The following is a 24,832-nucleotide window of genomic DNA, read 5'->3' as shown; positions in this document are numbered from 1 at the left end:
CATGGCTGGACCATTCTCAGGTCAAAATAGGAACACAGGAATAAAAAAAGAAAAATTATGGACTGAAATCATACTTAGCCATGCACATTGTATCAATGTTTACCAAACCCTTAAAGGTAAAGGTATCCCCTGTGCAAGCACCGAGTCATGTCTGACCCTTGGGGTGCCGCCCTACCATTTTTCGGCAAACTCAATACAGGGTGGTTTGCCATTCCCTTCCCAAGTTATTACCAAACCCATAGATGGGACTAAAATTACAATTGCCTAGAAGAAGAGTTCGTTTTTATACCCCACTTTTTACTACTCTAAAGAATCTCAAAGTGGTTTACAATCACCTTCCCTTTCCTCTCCCCACACCATACACCGTTTGAGGTAGGTGAAGTTGAGAGAGCCCTGATATTCCTGCTCGGTCAGAACAGCTTTATCAGTGCTGTGGCGAGCCGAAGGTCACTCAGCTGGCTGCATGTGCAAGAGTGGGGAATCGAACCTGACTGTACAGATTAAAAGCTGCTACTCTAAACCACTAACCACTATCTCACCAAGCTGGCCTATCCTTCTCCCCACAACAGGCACCCTTTGAGATAGGTGGGGCTGAGAGAGCTCTGAGAGAACCATGATTGGCTCAAGGTCACCCAGCAGGGTTCATGTTGAGAAGTGGGAAATCACACCAAGTTCTCCAGATCAGAGAACTCCTCCTAAACCACTACACTATGCTGGCAACAAAATCTCTTCGGTGATGGGATGACCAGCATGATTTATTACAAAAGTCAAAGAGTATTCTTCTTGGGAGCACAAATTCAGGACAAGGCCACATATTGCCTGATGAGCTGTTTTCAGCCATTGCTAGAAAAAGGATTCCAGGAAATATATGTGGAACAACATCCTTCCCCTTTCTGTCCCCAGCATTTAACATCCAGAGGAACACCCACTGCCTCTGTGTTCCGTTTAGCTAATAGCCATTGCATGTACTAGATTATATACGAATGACTCTCTGGTTGTTTGGATTGTTTTAATTGTTATGCAGCCTATTTTCAGATGTATTTTTAAAATAGTATTGTAACCGGACTTTAACCTTTCAAGGAAACAGGTGGGCTAAAATGCCATAAAGAATGTAACGCTATTTCAAATCTCTTTTATATTCACTTGAAGCAAAAAAAACAAGTATCAATTGTAATGGCAAAAAAAAACCTGCCAAATTAAGGCGAGATAGAGGGCAACCACAGTTTTGCCCAAGTGTATGTATGGACGGGATAAAATAAACTTGACTGTTCAAACTGAAACATAGTTGTCATGAAATTCAGTAACATCCAAGTCCCAAAGTCCTTCTACTTTCTTCATGCGTGTGCCAAAGGACAATCTTATGGTCCTTTTCTGACAGGGCAGGGGCTCATTCATAATGGAGGAAGTACCATGTTAATCCTTTGTCACCGTATCCAAGAGCTTTTGGGCAGAAAATGCTATTGTGACAAAACTTCCATTGTAGCAGCGTACTGTTAGTCCACATTGTATTTTCTCCTCATGTTGGCAGACTTCTGCATACCCAGGGATGAGCACTGGAAGATCTGCTATTATTAGTGTTCCTCAGGAAGTGTGTATGAAGGATTTATGCTGTCAATAATTGGATGTTGATGAAATCAGTTGGACTTGATGTTTCTATGGTCAGGTGTCAAGATTCACCTTCATATATATGTCTGTTCCCTTCATATATATGTCCGAATTGGATCCCTCAAAAGGGGAATCATGTGGAAGATCATGAATATAGCAAGAGGCTGGGTAATGCAAGATGTCATTAGAAGGTAAGGTTTGTTAGCATAGTAGTTTCTCAAATAATCCCACTAATTCAAACCACAAGGATATTATAAATCTGCAAAAAATCTGTAGAAAAACTAAATTAGGGTGCTACAAAATATAGACATAGAAGCAAATAAACTTGATTTCCAATGAATAGAATTGTGTGTAACAATATTTAATAATCTTATTTTTAAAAATAATTCCTAAAACAGAAGGAAAATTAAGCATTATTAAGATTTCCTATGGGAAACAAATCAGAAATGCAGCTTGCAGTGTATGTTTCAGAAATGTGGGAAATTAATATTGACTTTAATAATATGAAATTTATTTTTAATGATGAACTACTCGTAATTGGCTATTGGATCTTAATATTTCCAAATATATGTGCACCTTATTCTTTAAAAATTGCTACATACCAAAGAACACATTCTAGAAGAAATATGAGCTTTCCACTTTGCATTGGCACAAGCCCAAACAACAAGAATAAAAGCTTCTAGAAATATTTCATTCGAGCCGCTCGACATTTTTTACCTGGTGCTTTGTCTGTTGCCACAAGAAATATGAAAGTTAGTGCTGTTCCTGCATCAAAGATGTTAAAATAAATTTCTGAATTATGATTCGGCCACATGACAAATCACATTATCAATTAGCTTTTGCAGCAGTAATGGCATTTCATAATATATTTCCGAAGAAGGAAAAATTGCTGTGTTTAAACCTTTTTAAAAAGTGAAGGGGATATGATTGAATGTTATTAGTAATATTAAAGGTTAAGAGCAGGTTATGTGTGAAAGGTACTTTCTAAGCAAACCATATGTTGTAGAGGAGAAACAAGAACTTAAAGAATCAGCTGTTAGATCTTTGAGTACTTGACCACCTGTCAGCTGGGTTTATGCCTTGTTTGTTGGTGGTGAGCAAAATCCAGTTGTCCAATGATTCGTCCGTATGTTTGTCGACTTCTTGGTAGCTGTTCCCTGTATTGCTCCCTAACCATCCAATATGAGAACAATTGACTTTTTTGCTCATGCATTGCAACTGAGTTATAATCTGTTCCTGTCTTTGCTGCATGTAGTTTGTCCTGCTCAGAAGGCGATTTGTTTAAATAGACAGTTAAATAGACAAATTGTAGAAATTAGTCCTTAAGAAGTGTTGCATTTGAATAAAATTCTAATATTCTATGTTTATTTTATTTATTGTTTGGTTTGTGTGTAATATAGCCGGGAGATCTTAAGATTGTCAAACAAGCAAGGGATGGTTTGAGGTGGTTTTCCATTGCCTGCCTTCGCATTGTGACTTCTAGTGTTCCTTGGGAAAACTCCATCCAAATACTAGCCAAGGTCTGCCCTGCTTAACTTCCAAGATCTGCCAGGATCAGGTTTGCCTGGGCTCTCTAGGTCAGAGTTAATGTACATCTAATTAGTCCCTAACAAAGGAAATGGCTGCTGAATCATCTGTATCAACAGCATCTTCATGTGTGTGCCCTGCTGCCAAATCCTAATGCAAACCAATTTGACAGGCATTTGTAGCAGTTTGGCGTGCATTGAACAGATTTCGTTCTTGGCTCACATCTGATTATCTTTGAACACAACAAGTTTGAATATTAAACATATTCCTGGTGAAATCTGCAACATCCAACATCCCTCCTTAGATCCCGATCTGACAGACAGGCCCATAGCCACAGTGGCACAAAGAGGGGCCTAGGGCCCATCAATCATTTGTTGTGCCCCTCCAATTAGAAGAAGAAGAAGAGTTGGTTCTTATATGCCGCTTTTCCCTACCCGAAGGAGGCTCAAAGCAGCTTACAGTGGCCTTCCCATTCCTCTCCCCACAACAGACACCCTGTGAGGGAGGTGAGGCTGAGAGAGCGCTGATATCACTGCTCGGTCAGAACAGTTTTATCAGTGCTGTGGCAAGCCCAAGGTCACCCAGCTGGTTGCATGTGGGGGAGCGCAGAATCGAACCTAGCATGCCAGATTAGAAGTCCGCACTCCTAACTAGTACACCAAATTAGCACTCAGGTTGGTGTGAAATCTGCCACAAGTCTTTCAAGTGTCAATTCTCTCAAGTGAAAAGGGAAGGGATTTGAGGTATCAAGGTTTTAATCCTGTCATAAAGCCTGCCAATGTGAGGGTGTAAACTCATGTTGAAGTACAGCAGGGAAGATAAATAATGATGGCTGATGAACTATGTACTCATTTCCTCCCTCCAATAAAAATGTTTGGCCTAGGAGCCTGCTGATGGACATAAGCTGTATCAACCTGCACAGAGGTTTAAAACTAGGTTTCTCGGGCAAGTTCAGACCCTGGGTGTTCCAGTGGTCATTCCACATGCAATGGGATGCAGGCCATCCGCTCTGTGTAGGAAATAATATCGCTTGTATTCTACGTTGTCCAACTGAAGCCTTGCTAAGAGAAGGCAACTTCTTCTTCCCCATCTCACAAAAAGCCTTTTTAGCCCCCAATCCTGAAATCATGCTCTTTCTGTTCAGTGGAGATGAAGGAACACTATGTGGGGTAGAGAGTTTTGTAATTAAACTGGAGGCATCATTATAAGACACAACACAACTGCATCCTCCCCATTCTCTCCTCTGTGCCCAGCTCCATTGGACTTCCTTCCTCCTCCTGCTCATTAGCAGACCTCCAGCAAGGGAAGATCTGCATTCAGAAGTAGGGCCAGGCACTCCTAACTACCCATCCCTTTTGTGTTTATGTTGTGTCTATGTATCTTTTAATGAATACCTTCAACTGGCCTTAAAGCTATGTTCTAGGGGCTGAGTAAATGGAAACTGCAAATGGAAGGATTTTGTCCATGTCTGTTAATGTGCTTGGTTTGGACTGAAGGGCATCAGCCCTTATGTGGCCTGAGTATATCTGTAAAATACATGTTCTTCCCTTTTTTATAGAGCAGTATTACTGGCAGTGAGCATGTTAATGGCATCAGCCACGGAAATAAATTACCGATGGAGTTGTACATGACTTTCCGATTCATCAGGATGATTCAAGGGATGTGGCCTGCAGCTCTACTCAATCAAATAAGGCGGCAATAGCATATATAATCTAACTCTTGGACATTTTTATTGCAATTCATTGAGACGAAAGAGAGATGACTACATTAATATCTTGATGCAGTTTCATAATAACTGGTAGGAAACTGATGTGCCAAATTACTAAGGAGCCCTGAAACAATCTTGTAGGTGTTAACTCTTTCTGATGAGTGTGGGGTCTGAGCGTCCATTTTATAGAACCACCAAACGGTATCAAAACAGAACTAGTAGCACTGACATCACACAGACTGAAAGAAGCCTCATTTTTTAACAACTGAGAAAAGTTGTGAAGCAGAAGAGTATACACCAAGGGCATTCTTTCTCGTGTAGTTTAGGTTTTGATTGGCACCACTGAAAAAGATAGAACATGAATGCAGCGTGACTGTAACAGACAGTGAATGGTTAATGCGTTAGCCCTGTCTGAGAACCTTGATTCTCATGACGTTCAAATGGAATTCTACAGTTGAGAGTGGCAGTTAGTTCAGTTATTAGTGAGACAATTGAAGATTGTTATGCTCCAGTAGACCAAAGTAATGCAAAGGACTTCTCTGAGGAAGAGGCAGTCAACAGACCTGACCAAGAGCCACAACCAGTGACAGAGACACTGCAGGGAGAGGCAGTCTCTCGGGAGCCAGATATAGATTTACAGCCATGTGCCAATTCAATAGCCACTCAGCCCTGAGTTGGCAACAGATAGACATCTGCTAGCCAGAATACCTCCCTGGTCACTGGAATTTCAGGAACAGCATAGGAGGAAGACAAGGCAGCACAGCACTGGCTCCATGTTAATAATGAAGAAGAGTCTTTGCAGGAGCAGGAATGAGGAGGCTGGCAGGTGCTGAGCATGACATTTAAAGCAGCCAACAAGGGAGTGGCTGTGTGGAAGTAACATACTGGCTAGTCACTGACCTTGCAGCCTGTATTCTGAAGTTGGACTGTGGTCTGTGTTCCTGAACTCTTCTCTTAGAAGCTCTTAGAACTCTTCTCTTGAAGCTGTGAGTTTGGACTTTGGACTGCCATTCTGAAACTCTGGTGGCTAGTACTACCTTTGCCTGCTGGGTCTGTAATCAGGACAGGGATCCTGAATTAGGGAAGTGTGATCAGCCATCCTTCCCTGAGGGAAATAGCAACTAGGAAAGGAAGGTTGCCCCTTTCAAGTGTTTAAGAAATAAAACTGGCATGTTTCTGGCTTCACAAATTTTAAGTATTTTTGAGTCTAAGAAGCCTGAACCTGTTTATTTAAGCAGCAACTGCCGAGAGATCCCTCTCCACAGTTAAAGACCTCTCTGTAGAATGAAACAATTACATTATTGTTGATAATTGCTGATAATTATACAAAGGTGGTTCTTATATGCTGCCTTTCTTTACCCAAAGAAGTCTCAAAGCCTTCCCTTTCCTTTCCCCACAACAGGTACACCATGAGGTAGGTAAGAGCTCTTTTATTACTCCTCGGTCAGAACAGTAAGGTCACCCAGCTGGCTGCATGTGGAAGGGAGCGGGGAGTCAAACCTGGCTCACCACATTAGAAGTCGGCACTCCTAACCACTACACCAAGATGAGACATGTAAGCATTCTGAGAGGAACAACAAGGCAATGATGCTTCCCCCTTACCAATTAGAGTCCCAGACAAGTTCCTCAAAATAGGGTATCTGAAAAGAAAAGCTTGGCACGAACATGAAGTGTGTTCTAGCACTAATAACAATTATGTTGGATCCAACAAAATAGAAGTAGTGTTTTCCTTGTGAACATATGATGTGATGGATTACCACTGACATGTTCTTTAAAGGGAAATACAAAGTAATTATCCTCTAATGTCAGGGAAGATTTATAAGAAGGTCAGTTGGTTTTGTCTAGGCTGCATCATTAAAATGAAATAACCAACTGGGAAACAAAAAGGTTGTAGTTCTAAGATGCTAATTTAGCAAATGTGCATAATGTCACAAAATGTTGCTTTGCAACTCCATGAGATTTCTGATTACCAGTTCTACCATGTGGCAAACCTCTTTCCTTGAAGCTACTTAATAAGATATTGTTTGGGACTATTAGTATTATCAGCAAGTATTCATCCACATTATAATTTCTATGATGGAAGGACATTTCCCTTCCTGGAAGAGGGGGTGAAAATTTCTGCAAGTTCCCCCCCCACACACACACACACACATAAATGAGCAATAGGGTTGTTAGTGTCCTACACAGTGCAGGGGGTTGGACTAGATGACCCAGGAGGTCCCTTCCAACTCTGTTATTCTATGATTCTAAAAACGCAATACTACAAAATTCCCCTTTGTCCCCTATGTGAACCTGTTGATCCCCAGGAACACATGGGGGAAGACTGATGGGGCCCCCTGGTGTTAAGCAGCAACTTTGATTACCTCGTCTCTCCTTCCTCTGCCTCCGCCATGTTGTTGGTTTGTTGGTCTATTGTATTGGTGTTTTCCTGTCCTTTTTAATGGGGTTTTAATGGGGGGGGGTGTTAACTGGACATCTCTAACCCACCACGAGCCTGCTTGTGAGTGGCAGGTAATAAATAATAAAAATAATAATTTTCAGGGGGCTCTACCAGGACAAGGTAGGGAACACCCCTGCAGGTAGAGATAGAGTTCAAGGAGATCTGAACATGATGGGGAAAAGGGCACATGAGAACAAGATACAATTCAAGAAAGAGAAGTACAGACTTCTACATCTGGATCACAAAAATGAGAGGTCCAGCCCCCAGGGCAGCACCAAAGCTTAGGCACCCACACTGAGCGTGGCTCTCCCTTCTGTGCCCCAAGGCCAACACCTGTTGAATTTCTGCCTGTCGTGCACGCTTCAACCACAAAGGAGAAGCTCTGCAGCTGTGGGTTGCCTCCCCCCTCCCTGGCACACCAGTCAAGAACAGCAGGAGAGCTGTGCTGGATGAGATCATGGGCTCCATCTGTCCCCCCAGCCCTGGAGGACCAGCAGAGGCAGCTTCCAGAGGGGACTGGAGAAACAACTGATACCGAGATCCATCGGTGGCTCTTAGCCACAGCCAACCTCCATTTTCAATATTCTGCAAAAAGATACAAGCATGAAATCCTTCCTGGACTGGAAGCCATATTGCTCAGGGGGCTGTTATGTATAGCAAATTGAACTGGAAACCAGGAGGTGTGGTTAACGCTACAATATCTGCCTCTATGATCCGTCCTATGTACGGATGATGGATGAAGGAAATAATTTACTGCATTTTATTATATTTTATTGTGTTATGGTTTTAAGTGTACAGTTTATGGTTGTAAACTGTCCCAAGCCCGCTTGCAGGGAGGTGTGGTCTAGAAATTTAAAATAAATGTAATTAATTAAAATTAAAGAAGCATACATACTGGATGGGTGATACACTTCTGGGTAGTAGTGTATGAACAAGATCTTGGGATACTTGTGGACCATAAGCTAAGTAAGAGCAGACAGTGTCATGTGGAAGTAATTAAAGTGAATGCAATCTGGGGCTGTGTCAACAGAGGTATTATACCAAAATCTCAAGTAGTCATAGTCCTGCTTTATATCGCATTGGTCATACCACATCTGGAGTACTGTGTGCAGGTCTGGAGGCCTCACTTTAAAAAGGATGTGTACAAAATTGTGAAGGTTCAGAGGACAGCAACTAAGATGATTCAAGGCCTGGAGACTAAGCCCTATGAAGAAAGGCTGAGGGATTGGGGAATGTTCAGCCTGAAGAAGAGGAGGCTGAGAAGGGACCTGATTGCTCTCCTTAAGTATTTAAAAGTTGTCAGAGGAGGGCAGGGAATGGTTTCTGTTGGCAGCCAAGGATAAGGCCTGCTGTAATGGTTTTAAACTACATGTAGAACAGTATTGGGTTTATATGGGGGGGGGATTTTATTCAGAGTAATTCAGCTGCGGAATCAGCTGCCTGAGGAGGTGGTGAGCTCCCCTTATCGGCAGTCTTTAAACAGTGGTTGGACATATCATTTCCATGGATGCTTTAGGCTGATCCTACGTTGCACAAGGGTTTAGACTAGATGGCCTGTATGGCCCCTTCCAACTCTGTGATTCTATGATTCTATAAGACTCCTGCTCAGTATTATCTGCAGATGGCTGGATATATGCCATTGTCCATATGAAGAGTAATCTCCATATATGCGCTCCTTCTCCAAGTAACACAGACTTCAGCAAATAAAATATTGTGTATGTTGGATAATGCATTTTCAATGAGCTTTTACAGCTGGATTTTCCTCCACGAGACAAGAAAATCGGCTTCTAAAGTGCATTCCAGTTCTGCTCCAGTATATACCACAAGGCATCTGCATGAACAAGTTAAGTCAAAAACTGAGCTTCCTTTTAAGATTCTTTGTAGAAATCAAGGATGGCTTACAAAAGATTTGAACTTGTAGTCATCATAAATACAAACTGAAATCATAGTCCAGAAACAGGGAAGGACTTCATTAGCAGCTTTGCTTGTTGATATTTTTGTCAACTCTTCTCAATGAGAGTAGCATATACTTTGCAATTCAATGTGTACATTTCCATTCTCTTATTTGGCTATTCAGTTGGGCAGCCAGCATTTCTGTGGCTAACTGATAGGTTGGGGCCTTCGTTAAAATGTGATGCAGTTGTATCAGGGTTTTAATCAGGAATTTCATTTCAAGATATTCAAATAGGAATCCATGTTATCTGAATTTGGGTTTTGAGGCAACAAAAGAAAACTGAGCCGGTCAGGAGAATATAATTCGTATATCTCAAAAGTTATGAAATATCAGAAAGCTATGGTGTTAGACAGGTTGTATAGAATGGTTTGAATATTTTCTTTTTCAAAAGGAAAGAAAAAGCAGCTGGGTTTCTGTAACAGTTGGCAAAATGAGTAACAGTGGCTGTTGTTTGCATAGTTAGCCACAAGAGGGCTCCCACAGCTTCCTGTTCATTGGACTGAAACTTTTGTCGCTAAGACCCTTAAATTTTAAACTATATGGGAAGCTCATTTTATCTTACGGTTTCATGTAAAGTTGCAAGGGAACTTCATTGATCTTGTATATAATCTCCACCTTTGTCCTTCAGGAGTTAGAAATTGTTCATTTTAAATGGTACAGCATTTATATTATTTCATGTGGCATGGGGGGGGCAGGTTGCTTGATGGGGCAGCAGGAACAAAGTTGTGTGTGTGGGGGGGGGAGAGGCCAGTATCATGCATTACTGTGATGTCATTTCTAGGAACATGCCTGGAAGTCATGTTACTGTATCATATGACACTCTAGGAATTCCTATATCTATGGTTTTACCACAGAGAATTGGGGGATTCCAATTGTATGTAAGCAATTTCTGCAGCCCTTAACCCCCAATGCTCCTTGTGGATGCCTGCCAATGACCAGCAACCCTATGCAGTATATCCAAGGGGGAGGGATGGAAATTGAGGGCCAAGGTATGCTTTCATCAAAAGGCACCCGTTTTACAAAACAGTTTCATACATACCAACAGACCCATTACCTTCCTTCTCTTTTGTGATTTGCCTAGACATCTGACAAGGAGTACAATGTGCACGCTAGGCCAAATACTTATCTAAATAATTAGCAGCCTCTGTCCCCTTTCAAGCATCCAGTTCTTTCCCAACTCCTCAAATCTGTAACTGTTTACTGCCTTTTCTTTTCCCTAATGCTTAGAATCAAAGCAGGACAGCAGGTTCTTTGGAGGCTCTATGGAGGCTCCTCAATGGAGCCTGTAACCTTTGTCAGGGATGTGGCCTCTGCCACTCTGCCCAGCAGTCTTGACACGATTAACATTCTTGCCTGACTTTCCATTTAACCTTGAAATCACAGAAGGAGAACTGAAGAGAATTAAAAGCATCTTCCACAGAGGACACCAAACATTTTTGGAAGGTTGCACGCAACAGAAACAACGGAAGATTTTATGAAGCTACCTATGTCTTTGAGTGTGCTTATGCCCGCTGTTTGGCTTCATCTGACTGAAGAAATTGTTCTAAAGTGAAAAAGAAACCTGTTACATGCACAGGTGTTCTCTGTCCTGTTCTTTGCAGCCTCTGTATTTTATACCACATCATTATGATGCCAGAGCACACAACGCAGAAGGGTCAAGCGATGCTCTTGTTTTTTATCATTGCTGACAGCAACCTGCTGAGTTATGGGGGCAGCTGGCTGTGCCACCTAATCTGATAGAATTATGACTTTGAAGCAAAATAAAGGCTAGACAAACAGGAACCCAACTGCCCAAACAAGCACACCCATACTATTATTAGTATTATTGTTTGTTTTTTTATTACAGAAACAGGGACTGTTCTTGCTTAGTAATGCTTAGAGTAATGCTTAGAGGATTAGTAATGCTTAGTAATGCTTAGAGCAGGGGTAGTCAAACTGTGGCCCTCCAGATGCCCATGGACTCCAATTCCCAAGAGCCCCCTGCCAGCATTTGCTGGCAGGGGGCTCATGGGAATTGGAGTCCATGGACATCTGGAGGGCCGCAGTTTGACTACCCCTGGCTTAGAGGATGGACAACAGCAGCACTATTGAGGGAACTGCAGGGAACTGTCCAATAACTCCTTGGTTCTTCCTGAGCCAGAAGAAGAGCTAGATTTTTGTATCCCACCCTTTACTACCTGAAAGAGTCTCAAGGCAGCTTACAATTGCCTTGCCTTCTTCTCCCCACAACAGGCACCCTGTAAGACAGGTGAGGCTGAAAGAGCTCCAAGGGAACTGTGACTGACCCAAGGTTACCCATCTGGCTGCACGTGGAGGAGGAGTGGGGAACCAAACTCAGCTGTCCAGATTAGGATCCGCTCCTCTGAACCGCGACACCAAGGTGGCTCTCCAAAGGCAATAGGCACTGTCAATGAGGACAAAAGAAGAAGGGGACAACAGAGAATGAGGTGGCTGGATGGAGTCACTGAAGCAGTTGGTGCAAACTTAAATGGACTCTGGGAAATGGTAGAGGACAGGAAGGCCTGGAGGATCATTGTCCACGTGGTCGCGATGGGTCGGACACGACTTCGCACCCAACAATAACAATGAGTAATGAACTGGTTGGGGAATTAATGCCCATTTGGGGAATTAATGTTCAGTCAGTGGTGACTTTGGGCAGTCAGATATCAGCTTGGTCTGAATGTACTGCTGGTGAAGTGTCCAGATCCTGGTTTAGTGGACTGTTACAAGCCATGTTTGCAAAATATTTGTTTTGGTGCAGTAAACTGGAGTCTGTGGACACAGTTCATGTGGCTATATTCATACACTTCCATATTCAAAGCACATTGAAAGTCTCACCTCAAAGTAGCCAGGTGGATCAGAGATTAATTGTGTCATTTACATTATTGTTTCATTAAGTTTCCACACAGAAGTTGCTGGAAACATATTTTTCAGGTAGCAGCTCCATAAAAGCAGTCATAATAAGCAAAGGAGCTACCCATATTATGGCAAGAGCAGCTGCCCCCAAATAAATCACTATCATGAACAGGAATGGAATTACCTGATGGGAGAGGAGATCCATGTGGAGAGAGTTTCTCACACACTGTGGCCACCGTGTAGAACCATTGGGTGGCCCCGGCCACTCATAATTGCTAATAACATCTGCACCCTCCTCTCTCCCACTCCTCCTTAAGATGTTTGGATAACTGAGATCTGAGGCATTGTTTTTTCCTCCATGTATCTTTTTGTGGTTGATTAATTTGTGTGTGTTTTTACTCTGGGATTTTAACTGGGGGTTTTACCCCATTGTTGTAACCATGAGCTGTCAGGGAGTGGCAGGGAATAAATCGAATTATTATTATTAATAATAATAATAATAATAATAATAATAATAATAATAATAATAATAATATGCCATATGACCCTCAGTTCAACAGCCAGGCCCGGGTGTTTCCAAGCTTGTGGGCACTTCTGACATTCTAATGCAGGGTGGTTGACAAACCCACACAATAGCTGCCACAAGAACCACAAAATGTTAGGGAGTAAGGCCATGTATAACTCAAATTCTTCAACATTTCCAGAAGAATCTCTAATTAACAGATGAATATAGCGTTAGAAATATTTCCATGTGTAAAGCTGCTTATCTCCAGTAGCACAATAAAGATCCTTGTGCTGTGGTGCTGACCTTTGCTGCTGAATTCTTTACAAATCTGCAGTCAATCAGGACCCCTGCTGGGCAATAGGCCCATGTGGCTCTGCATCCTTTCTAAAAACACTTGCCAGGCTCTAGGCCGACATGAAGGTGCCCATGGGAACAACATCTGGGATACTTGGCCTTAGTCCAGGGATGGCCAAACAGTGGCTCTCCAGATGTCCATGGACTACAATTTCCATGAGCCCCTAATTAGACAGTCAAGGTTCATCTTAAAATGAGTCAGCAGCCTGATGCAGTTGCTAAAAAAGTCAATGTTATTTTGTTCTGCATCATATAGTGTTCAGGTCACATGAAGAAAGGGTATCACTTTACTCTGATCTCACTTGGAGTAGACTTCATTGGAAGCATTGTGTTCATTTTTAGACATTTCCCTTTAAGAAAGACGTTGACAAGCTGGAACATGTCCAGAGAAAGTCAAAAGAAACTGGTAGAGCTGTTAACAGTTCTATGAGGAATAGTTGGAAAAGCTGGGTATGTTTATCCTCGAGAGGAGATAACCATCTTCACCTAACAGAAGGGCTGTCGTACAGAAGATGAAATGATTTTATGTTGCCCCAAAAAGTTGGAAAAGAACCAATGAGTTAGAATTAATTCAAAATAATTTTCAGCTAAACATTAGGAAGAACTTCCTAACTGTTGGAACAGTTCCTCAGTGGAACAAGCTTCCTCAAGAGGAATTCTCCTCTCCTTCTGTGGAGGTTTTTAAGCTGAAGCTAGATGGTCATCTGACAGCAATTTTGATTCTGTGAATTTAGGCAGATCATGAGAGAGAGAGAGCAGGAGGGGATGAGCCAGTGTTCTGCTCCTGTGGCTCTTTTTTACGTGCCCAAAGAAATGCTGATCACCACTTTGGGATCAGGAAGGAATTTTCCTCCAGGCCAGATTGACTAGGGATCCTGGAATTTCTTTTGCCTACCTCTAGACATAGAGCAGGAGTCACTGGGTGAATGGCAGGAAGTAGTGGTAAATTTCCTGCATTGTGCAGAGGGTTGGACTAGATGACTCTGGAGGTCTCTTCCAGCTCTGTGTTTCTATGATTCTCTCCCTGCCTACTTCATACACATGAGACAAAGATACTTCATTTTATGCAGAAGAGACAATTGCTTTATTGGAATGGATAACAGGGAACTTGAAAGGAGGTACTCAGATTTGTAATAGGTGCAGAATATTCTGAGGCAAAGCAGAATACAAACAGTTCAGTCCCTTCTCTGAGCACTTTGTTTTTCACCCAACCATTTATTTAAAATGTCCTTTTGAGCTTCAGTTACCATGTCCAGCCTTCTCACAACTCAGATAGGCAAGAACAGTCCCATTTGTGTTTCCTGGAGGTGGGAGATGAGCTGGGAAAGGGGGGGGGGGTGAGCGAGCAGCCTTCTCCCAATCATACAGGGCTCTGAGCACTTTGTTTTTAAACCAACTGTTTTTTAAAAATAACTTTTTGAGCTCCAGTTACCATGTCCAGCCTTCTCAGAAATCCACCCAGACATAAAGTCCAAAGGAACACAAATCCCAAAAAGGGGGGCGGGAATGCTGTATGGTTCTGGCATTTCTTCATAGCAATGCAGCAGTGTTGATTTTTATTTAAAATGCATCTGTGTTGTGGCATTACCACATAGCAATGCAGAAGTGCCTTAAAAATAATAATAATAATTTGGGGACTGGGGGGGGGAGGAGAAAGTTTCAGTCCAGGAGAGAACTGCTATGCTGATTGGTGGCTTGCTGTGGTTGACAAGACAAGGAGCCGGGGGAGAAGTTTGGCTTGTTTTCCCTTGCAGCCTCGTTGGGAGGCAAAAAGCCACAATGGGGCAGAGCGAAAATTGGGAGGGGTCTCCCATGAGAAGGGCTGTGAAAGCGAAATTTACCATCCTGCATTTGCAAGCAGGAGGCTACGCACGTTTTATCCCCCCCATGCGGAAACGATCTTCGTTTATCTTCTCAAGCCACACAATATAGCAGGCAACTTCAAAATGCCGGGTCATGTAAAATTAATGCCAGTGCATGCTCATTAGAAACTGTGGAGCAAAGCCACTAAACGAACAGGAATAAAATGTGTAACTTGATAACAACCAAGTGTTTTTTTGTGTTTGCCCTTGGTGTTTTTGCTGACAACCACTTTGCACAAATGAATTCTGACACTGGAATGGTTGGTTAAAAGTTCTGTTCTTCCACCACATGAAGCCTTGTTGTATTCACACAGGGCAAACTTTGTTTTCTGAAATGGCCAGCTGGGCAAAGGAATGGCAGCTGCTGTGCTCATCTTCACTTCTCCGGTCGTAAACAGTAATTTGTGCTGCTAAAGTGGGCACCTCTCCACAACTTTTGCTGTTTGTCAGCATCGCCCTATCTGAAACTACCTTCGCCTTGGAAAGGGCACCATCTTGGTCACGGCATCGGAACAGCTGGATTAGGCATCTCCGGAACTGCAAGTGAGAGAGTCAACATAATTCATACAGTTCCAAACAACATATATTTCAATACATTCAAGTGGGTAGCTGTATTGGTCTGAAGCAGCAGAACAAAGTTTGAGTCCAGTGGCTCATTTAAGACCCAAAAAGTTTTATTCAAGGTAGAAGAAGAAGAGTTGGTTCTTATATGCCGCTTTTCCCTACCCAAAGGAGGCTCAAAGCGGCTTACAGTCGCCTTCCCATTCCTGTGTGCATTCATGTGTATGCACACTTTGTATCAGATTTGTATCTGAGGAAGTGTGAATGCACACTGGATAAAATTCATATATTGCAGTAGTTCAATAGCCACTGGTTGTATCATCACATGAATGGACATTATTGCCTTAACAAGGAGATATAAAGATTAACACAGAAGTGTTTGGTAAGCAGAAATAAAAGTTTCTCAGTGTAAAGGAAACAAAGGAAAAGCTTCAATACCTCTCTAAAGCCTGAAATTAAAATCAACAACCTGTAAAACAACTGATTTTCACATCCAAGTTATATCTCCTCATTCCATCTACCCTTTCCTTCTATGTTAAATATAATCTTTGGTTTTGTGGGACTATAAGATCATCTCAGTGCTATTCTGAACAGGTTTAAGTGTAAAGGGCTCCCACACTGTCCCTTGTTCCAGGGCTAAGTAAAAAGCCAAAACTTCTATGACAAGGTGGGACAGTCTGCTGTATTAATTACTACACTACAAGGGCAGCTTCAGTCAGTGAAGGAACAAACATTTAATCTTTGGAGGGAGAAATTTACCTCAGTGTGAGGAATTAGGTGGAAGGATCATAATATCTTGGCTTACAGATGTAATTTTTAGACTGTTGACCCTTTTTGTTGGCTAAGCCCTCTCAGCTGTTAAACAAGTAACTTCAACATGGGTGACTGGGGGGGGGAACGTGTGCTCCTTACAATGTAGACTGCAGTCTCTGGCCCATTTAGTTGAAAGCAGACTTTAATCAGCCTGCTCTGGAGCAAATAAGATTTGGAATTATAGCCAGCACCTATCATTAAAGCAACAAGTGGAATAAAAGATATCGCAAATTAATTACGGGGCTATAAGCAGTTAAACACAAATCTTTAAAATGTGAAAGCCCCAAACAAAACTGATTCAATTTAAATACCCAAATAAGATGCTATACACTACCTGATTGTTCATAAAGACATAGATAATTGGATTATACACCGTAGCTGTCTTGGAAAAGAAAGCTGGGATTGCAGCAAGACGGGCATCCAGTTCAATAGAAGGACAGGCCGTGACTAGGATGGAGAAAGCTGCATATGGAGACCAGCAGATCAAAAATGCAATGATCATAATAACAACCATTCGAGTGACTTGTCTTTCTGGCTTCCTTGTAGAACCTAATCTGCCTTGAGTGTCTGAAACCTAGGGGAGAGAGGGATAAAAAGAGATCTGAAGACCACAAGCAAGACTACTCATCATCCATTCGCAAAATCACAGTTCCCTGAAGACCGGTGACCCTGCTGAATTCTCCACTCATCTGCAACTACAACTTTAATACAAGTTCTACCCATTGACTCAGTGCCCTGAGATCATTGGAGGGCCATGGAATACAAGTATGTACACGTCACTCAACAGTACTCACGGAAGAAGAAAACAGGAAATTGCTATTTCTGCACTGTGAAGATAGAATCAAATGAGTAGCCGTGTTAGTCTGAAGCAGCAGAACAAATTTAGAGTCCAGTGGCACAGTTAAAATCAATACATTTTTCTTAATAATGTTTTAATTAATAAGAATGTGTTAGTCCTAAAGGTGCCACTAGATTCTAAAATTATTTCTGCATTGTGGGATGAGCCACATCTCTCCCCTCATCTATCAGGAACGAGTAGAGAAACTCAGCTTCTCACAGAACTTTCTGGATTTTCTGAATGATATCACTGATTGTGAATAAAATGGGACATTTCAGAGACGTTTTCTTTGAAGCAATCTTGGACAGAAGCCTCCCTGTCCTCTTCACCTAAGGCCAAGCCCTATTGAACTGTTCTGAAAGTATGCCGGCTCAATGCACAGAGGAAAGGGAATTAGGCTCCTTTACTGGCTGTACTCGAATCCTCCATTCACTGGTTGGTTCGGTGCAAACAGAGATGGTGCGCGTTCATGCTGTGTGCACAGTACGTTTTGAATATGTCATCTGATACCCAGCATTCATAGGCTAGCAGATTTCTGTTTAATGAACATACTCTACATGCCATTTTTCTGCCATACCCACAAAGCAGCCTTCAGAGTTACAGATAATACCATAAACCAAAAACAATAGAGTCAACCAGCCAACCCAAAGGCAATGAATGCTAATTCAAGATTTTGGCTGAATATCGACAACCAGAACGCTTGGTTCACTGGTTGCAGCTTCATTTTCTAACTGCATATCATGTCCTTTTGGAGCTGTTGAGAGTAAACTTGGTCATCGTGGTGGTCATTCTGTTAACTAAAGCAAAAACTTATGTCCCTGCCATATGAGCCGCAAAACTATATTCCCCACATCTCTGCCTTCTTTGTAGGTTCTGTTTGTCACCTGCTATCTCCATACTGATGTTGAGGATGCCTCCTTCAACTGCTGTGAAGCTGATCCCCACCTTGGTGTCTTATGCAACCCATGCAAACAAACACTTCAGCAGGTTAATGCTAACAAAGTTGCCGGATGGTGAGGCTGATAGCATGGCCAGCACCGCTGACATGGTGGCCAGAAGTAAAAGTCCTTGATTCATTGGAGTTGGCATCCGCTCAAAAATGATGTTCTAGCAGGGGAGGTTCACATTATAAGCTCCTCCCACCACTCCAGGTGACTGAACCTTTGTGTCCTGATGGCCCTCCCTGAACTCTGTCATGGCCCTTAAGGTCAGATGTGCACCTGCAACTGTGTCAACATTTTGGGAGGATAAAACATGCCACCACAGAAAGTGCTTGTTTGAAGAAGTGATGTATTATGTGACCCATCCTCAGAACTGAAGAAAATAAAATAAATGGTGACATTTTTCAGGTCGTACTGTTCAACTATGCATTAGTGCTTGGGAAACATGCATGTAATCTAGCAGCTGCCACCAGCGTCAGCACAACAGCTAATCACATGGCATCATGATGTCTAAAATGTGTTTCTTTAGCCAAAGGCTTTTGGCATGAAGGCTCACCGCAATTTCATAAGTCTTCCTATGGTTGGCACCTACCTTCTTAAGTTTCCGCATTAATTTTCCATAGGAGACCAAAATCACCATCAATGGTAATATGAAACAGGTGGTGAAGAATGTAATGATGAAAGTGTGGTCATTGTAGTCTCCAGAGTACCTGTTAAAAACAATACAGAACACAAAAAATGTCAGGCTTTTGATTAAAGCTGCTCCTAAGAAAGACCGTCTCCCAGAGTAGCCTTACCAGTTGGGTTCACATGTTGTCCCAATCTTGCTAGTCGTATAACTGCTCCAGCCCATTGTAGGGGGAATGGTCCAAATAAAGGAGAATACCCACACAAAGGCTATGCCCAGAGCTGCATGCTTCCCTCGGAGGCGTATATTTCCCAAGGGACGACAAATCACAAAGTAGCGCTCAAATGCAAGCAAAGCAAGTGACCAAAGAGCAACAATCCCTGTAAGGAAAACAAGTAATATCAGAGAAGGGATGGAGTCTAGTGCATAGTGTTGAACTTGACCTGTAAGATCTAAGTTAAAATCCTTACCCAGCCAAGTAGCTTCTTGAGTTATCATGGGCTAATCATCATTTCTCCACCCTATTGTCCTCGTGGTATTGTTATAAGTACCTTATCCTGAGCTCCCTGGTGGATGGGTTCAATTAAATTGTAATAAAGGAAATAGGTAATCCGATGTGAATGGAACTTGCACCAGCCAAAAGAATATAACATGACTAGGTCATAGCAACTGTGCCTCTATCTAACAAGCCACCTACCTCTAATGAGATTTTCAAATGCTTGATGCTTTATAAAGTGTATAACATGGCACACAAGTACAGTCCTGCAGTATTTGTGCCCATTACGGGTGGATTCCACTCAACCCAATTCAACAAATCAAAAGTACACCTTTATGAGAAATATATAAGGTTGCTGCTGTAAATGGCATTCCAGTTACATGTTCTCCCCTTTCCTTTCTAGTACCACATAGTAAAATCTAAATAGAGTCCTGACATTGTCACGTCCCTCTCCCCACTGCACATTGTTGGCTTCCTGGGGAGGGGAGGGGGTTCAGGATATGTTGAAAGCTGAACTACAGAGTTCAGATGGGGAGGAGGAATTCTTAACACCATTTTCACCAGGGAATTTGTGTTCTTTTAAAACGTTGTTTGGAGCTTCCATTCTTGGCCTCTAAAAAAGACCACGGTAAAGGATTATTTCAAGAGAGCAGGTGTGTGAAAATTACACAGTGCTGTTGTTATTAGTAGGCTTCATTTGAACTCTTTAGAAGGTAGTTAGAATGGTGGGTTTCACCACTATTTACCCTTTACCAACTACTCTCTCCACTTAAAAGTAGTTAATAGCAGTAGCTTTTGATTTGGAGAATGGGGTTGATTAAGGTGACCAGATTGTCCCACTTTTGGAGGGACATCTGGGGGCACCTAGCAAATTGTACATGTTGAAATTAAAATATATATATTACTATTTTTGCATTCTATGCGTTCTTTGAAAAAAATTGTTGCTCCATATAGACCAAATTTTTAATCAAGAACCCCCCCCCCCTGGTCAATGATATCCCGCTTTACTAACGTTAACATCTGGTCGCCTTAGGGTTGATTCCTCTACTTGCCGCCATCTGGGTGACCTTGAGCCAGTCATTGAGTTCTCTCAGCCCCATCTACCTCACAAGGTGTCTGTTGTGGGGAAAGGAAGGCAAGGCAATTTTAAGCTGTTTTAAGGCTCCTTCAGGTAGTAAAAAGCTGGGTACAAAAAACAGTTTTTCTTCTTTTTGATAAAACTGGGTGTGTCTAAAATCTGGACAAAGGCTATCATTGTTCCTATTTTTAAAAAGGAAAAAAGGCCCCTCCCCCTATCAACCAAAAAGCCTCTTGTCACTTGTGGGTAAGTTTTATGTGAGGCATTTGATAAACTTTCTTCTGGGATAAGTGCCACCAAAATTCTGTGCTTGGAACAGATCAGCTTTTGCTCAGACAAACCTGCTTTGGATCATTGTGTTATCCCTGCAGTGGTTCAGGTAGGAGGAAACCGTGTTTACCTTTTTTTTTAACCTGAAGGGGTGCTGTTAATTTTTCCCCCAGGAACCACATGTGGGATAAACTGAATAGCCCCTTGATGATAAGAGAGTACTGTTTCTTACCTGCAAATTATGCTCTTCAACTAGCTGTGGTTTGGAGGGTGAATTAACCAGTGAGACCTCTACAAAGGGGGGGGGGATTAAACAGCGATGTATTCTGGCTCCCTATCTTTTTAATTTATTTATGAACAATCTGGCACCCATTCTGAGGCTGTTTGTTGGCCACTTTTCAAAACTTGGTTCCTATTATATTTCTTTATACCAATTATGTTGTAGTATTTTCCTTAAAACAAATGGGTCTCAAGTGCTTAGAGACAGCTTGCTGCAGATGTGTAATGGTTAAGAATGGCAGCCTCTAATCTGGAGAACCAGGTGTGGTGCCCAATTCCTTCACATGTAGCTAGCTTGTGAGCTTGGCACATTCACAGTTCCTCTTAGAACTCTCTCAGCCTCACCTACCCCTGAGGGTGCCTGTTGTGGGGAGAGGAAGGATAGGTGATTGTAAGCCACTTTGAGACTCCTTCAGGTAGTAAAAAGCAGGGTATCAAAACCCAGTTTTCCTCTTCTTCTCTTATTGTCTACTTTTGTGACCCACTGCAATACTAATTTATTGTCTATTGATTTTGAAGTATCCAAAATTATATGTGTGTTTTTCTAAGGCCTAGAAGTGTTTTAGTAGGGGTAATGCTATCGAACAAGTCAAGCAGTTCAGATATCTGGGAGTAAATTTTTGGAATAACAACTAGTCACACATGGTTCTGCAGAAAATTAATTAAACAGGCCTTCCACTTTACTCACTCTTTATGTTAAAGAAACAACAGGGCTTTAGACTGCTATGTCAGAGACTGCTGGATACCAAGATACAAGTTTTGTACTCAAGCAAAGAGAACATTTTACCATACTGTAAATGGTATAGTGTCAGTCTGTGCGGCTCCGGCTTATTCCATCTTAAATCTCCACAACTCCACAGAGCTTTTATGCTCACCTGGTAAAGCATTCTGCCTTCTGCAATCCTTTATGGTTGACTATTCAGAAGTTATCATCAGGTGAGATAATGTCTGTACAGAGCCAGGCTTCCTGAAATTTTGTCTCATGTCTTACGATATTGTAGCTTTTATACTGAGTTGCGGAATTTCTTAATTAGCCCCATCGTACACAAATTTCAGGGCTACCCAGATTAGTGGCTGGTTTTATACCTTTTCTATGACTAGAGCACATTACCAATCAAGGTATTTCCTAGCCACCACAAGGATCCACGGGCTGGTTATGAACGCTCATGAATTATTTTATCTCTGTTTTACTTAAGTGCATGAGCACATTATCCGTATGCTGCCTGATGTCTATATTTGTGCTAACTGGCTATGTAGCATTTTAGACTGTTTAGTGTCTGCAACAAATGCCTAATAAAGGTTCTATGATAATGTTATTATTAAGCAATTGTTTGCTAAATGTACTTAATTTAGTACAAAAGTTCAAAAACTTTCATAAAAGAGTTAGATTTTCAAATCCCAATCTTCTTTCTGATTTTTGTCAGTTTGTCTAACCTGTAGTTGGATCTCAAATGATCCCTTCATACACAAATTCATTCCCAAATAAATACTTTTGTGTATCACACCTGATTTTACACACAGAATAGCTTCCAATAATCTTACATATGGAAAGCAGACCTAGAACATAAGAGAACCCCCACAGATGGTAGACATGTCGAGCACTCTGACCTGGATGGCTCAGATTTCATTAGAATGCAGAAGCTAATCAGGGTCAGTCCTGGTTTGTGCTTGGATGGGAGACCCCCAAGGAGGCCCAGGGGCACTAAGGAGAGGCAGGCAATGGCAAGCCACCCGTGTTGGTCTCCTGTCTTGAAGACACTATGATGCTGCTGCAGCTTAACGGCACTTTACACACTCACATTGAACGAGGAGTCGCATATGCATATGTATTAAAGGGAAAAAAAGCATTCAGCTTACCAAAGAAAGTCACGGCGAATCCTTCCAGCACACATGCCCAGCGGCCCATATAAAAATAACCCTTCATATTGGTTAAAAAACTGATGGTGCCTCCAATCAGAGAGACCAGGAAATCAGCCACAGACAAGTTCACTATGACATAGTTGACCGGCTGCCTCAACTGTTTGAATTTCACAGTCACCAGAATGACAGTAAAATTTTCAGAGAGGGACAGGGAGGTCACCAAGAACATCAACGCAGAAAGAAGGTGGAAATTCCATGGCTGAATGAAGTCCATGGGGTGCAGGAATGGGTCCGAGGGAAAGGAACTTGCTGAGGGACTTAGAATTGAAGACTCGTTTTCGGATTCTCTCACCGGTCCATCCATCTCTGACCCTCACCATAAAAAAGGCAACCGTGTTAAAAAAACGTTTAGTTCATCTCATCAACTCTGTGTTTTTCCACCTTCAAACAGAATTTCACAGCTATATCAGGAGCTTAAAACACACACACCATCAAACTCCTGTGTGTGAAATAAAACAAGCACAATAAAGTTCTGAGAAGAAAGGTGTTTGGCAGTCACAGAAGGGAAGTCCACTCAGGCCAGTCTCTGAAAAACAGTCTGGTCTCCTTGCCCGTCTCTCTTTGTGGCTTTCTTCACATCTGCAAAAGGAAAGGAAGCAGCAGGGCTTCTCCTGGAGATGCTTCAGCAGCAGAACGATGCAGTGTCAAAACTGCCTTGGGGGCTCTCTGGAGAGGAAGCTGCCTGCTTTCCAGAATTAGCAAGAAAGAGCAGTCCTTTGATTTGGAACAAGTAAGCAGAACAGATGCCTTCCTTGTGCTTCTCAGTGTTGCAAGCAGAACAGAGTGGGGGCTCTTTTCTGTTAAGACTGCTGGAGAGAGGACTGACCTGACAGCATTAGAAATGCAATTTACACCTGGGCAGGTATAAAAGGAGGCACCAGCACCTGTACTGAAAGGACACAAAATCGCTGCAGGGTATTAAAACAGCTTCTGCCTGGGTGTTTAAAACAGGGCTGTATTGCGTGGGTTTGTTTGTTTTTGTGGTCATTACCTCCAGAAATTTAGCAAAATGGTTTAGAACATTTTATTTTGAACAAATCACCCACTTTCTTGTCTTCAAATAGTTATAATAATCAAGAGAGCCCTCAGAAGACCAGATTCCATCCCTTTTCTTTCAGTGAAGTTGTTATTTCACACTTTAAGTACGGTAATCTCACTGAAATCAGTTTCTGAAGGCAAATTGTTTGCTGTGGAAAATTTTGCCTTCTAAGAAACAATTTTCCCCCAGCTATTCCAAATGTTTGCTACAATTTAGAGCTACCAACGAATTCCAGAATACTTCAGATTCTGTGTTTTTCACAGTCCGTGAATATTTATTTGAGACTGGCCTCTGATAACTGACTGAAAATACATCTCAATGGAAAATGTCTGGTTAGTGCTCATGATGCCCTGAAACCAAGACGCTCTTGGATCACCCAGCTGTCACCTTCAGCATGCCTAATGAGGGTCTTCTCTGCCTTATATTATTTACTGGATTTGAATGGGGAATGGCTTGATGGCATTGGTTTCTCCAAAGCATGAAGGACAGTTTCTCTGAAGACTTCAGTTCTTTTCAGACATGGGGTAGGACAAGTATGTCATGTAGTCCCATACTACATGCCATGGTTTCTTGAAAAAGCAGACCAAAGTCCCTGGAGCCATCGAGTTTTACTTCTACTTCCCTGGTTTTTTTTCCTCCCTCCCCCTTTCTCTCCTGGCTCTCATTACTCATGCATGCATGCATGCACACACAGAGTAGTCTGTACCCAGACAGTAGAAGCTGTCCTTCACAATGCTATCTCCTATTCTGCATGCTATGGCTGTAGCAAGTAGTTCTGGCCACCTTTTGGCCACTAGGTGTAGAAATGTAGATTTTGCTTTGTTCTAGTCGTCCTTTGAAGATAAAAACACTTCTGCCATGGAAATAGCTTATGATGGAAAGAAGGTACATTTGTGTAGGAAGGGGGCTGAATATATGTATCCTGAGACTGATCAAGCCAGTCATCCTTAGCGATGAATTCTCTCGTGATACTTCCAGATGTATCCTCTTGGACATAATAAATAACTTTGAGCTCTTTTATATAAGGAAATATCTGTTATCTCCTATGAGAGAGTAGCCTTGGAGGCTTACTGCCACTCCTTTCTACTCTCAGGGTTGTACTGAGGATAAATGAAGGACAAAAGAATTATGGGAATTATATAAGGAGGACAGGGGATT

General features: G+C 42.1%; 1 protein-coding gene and 1 long non-coding RNA gene across 2 annotated transcripts; one reads left to right on the top strand and one right to left on the bottom strand.

The window, feature by feature from the left end:
• Nucleotides 1–5,344: 5,344 nt before the first annotated feature.
• On the top strand, nucleotides 5,345–8,265 carry LOC143843696 (uncharacterized). The gene is made up of 3 exons (XR_013233658.1): nucleotides 5,345–5,826; nucleotides 6,243–6,258; nucleotides 7,606–8,265. It is a non-coding gene; the product is annotated as an uncharacterized LOC143843696 (long non-coding RNA).
• Nucleotides 8,266–14,971: 6,706 nt separating this feature from the next.
• On the bottom strand, nucleotides 14,972–23,342 carry LOC143843695 (vertebrate ancient opsin-like). The gene is made up of 5 exons (XM_077350188.1): nucleotides 22,573–23,342; nucleotides 18,762–18,972; nucleotides 18,557–18,674; nucleotides 16,520–16,759; nucleotides 14,972–15,348 (listed from the first exon to the last, which is right to left on the bottom strand). Exons 1-5 carry the CDS (start codon nucleotides 22,937–22,939, stop codon nucleotides 15,118–15,120), a joined length of 1,167 nt encoding a protein of 388 aa, XP_077206303.1. The 5' UTR covers nucleotides 22,940–23,342; the 3' UTR covers nucleotides 14,972–15,117.
• Between the last annotated feature and the right edge of the window lie 1,490 nt (nucleotides 23,343–24,832).

Source organism: Paroedura picta, chromosome 8 (assembly GCF_049243985.1).
Source record: "Paroedura picta isolate Pp20150507F chromosome 8, Ppicta_v3.0, whole genome shotgun sequence".
Taxonomy (NCBI): Eukaryota; Metazoa; Chordata; class Lepidosauria; order Squamata; family Gekkonidae; genus Paroedura; species Paroedura picta.
The sequence above is the reverse complement of the archived record's forward strand: the minus strand, read 5'-3'. Positions and strand labels throughout refer to the sequence as shown.

What these genes read in the sequence shown, in the direction of transcription:
- LOC143843695 (XM_077350188.1), bottom strand. Translation starts at nt 22,939, where the DNA reads ATGGATGGACCGGTGAGAGAATCCGAAAACGAGTCTTCAATTCTAAGT. An exon ending in TAATGCGGAAACTTAAGAAG is followed by an intron (nt 16,760 to 18,556) that starts GTAGGTGCCAAC and finishes TCTCTCCCCTAG; the next exon opens with GTTTCAGACACTCAAGGCAG. An exon ending in ATGTCTTTATGAACAATCAG is followed by an intron (nt 15,349 to 16,519) that starts GTAGTGTATAGC and finishes TCTCACTTGCAG; the next exon opens with TTCCGGAGATGCCTAATCCA.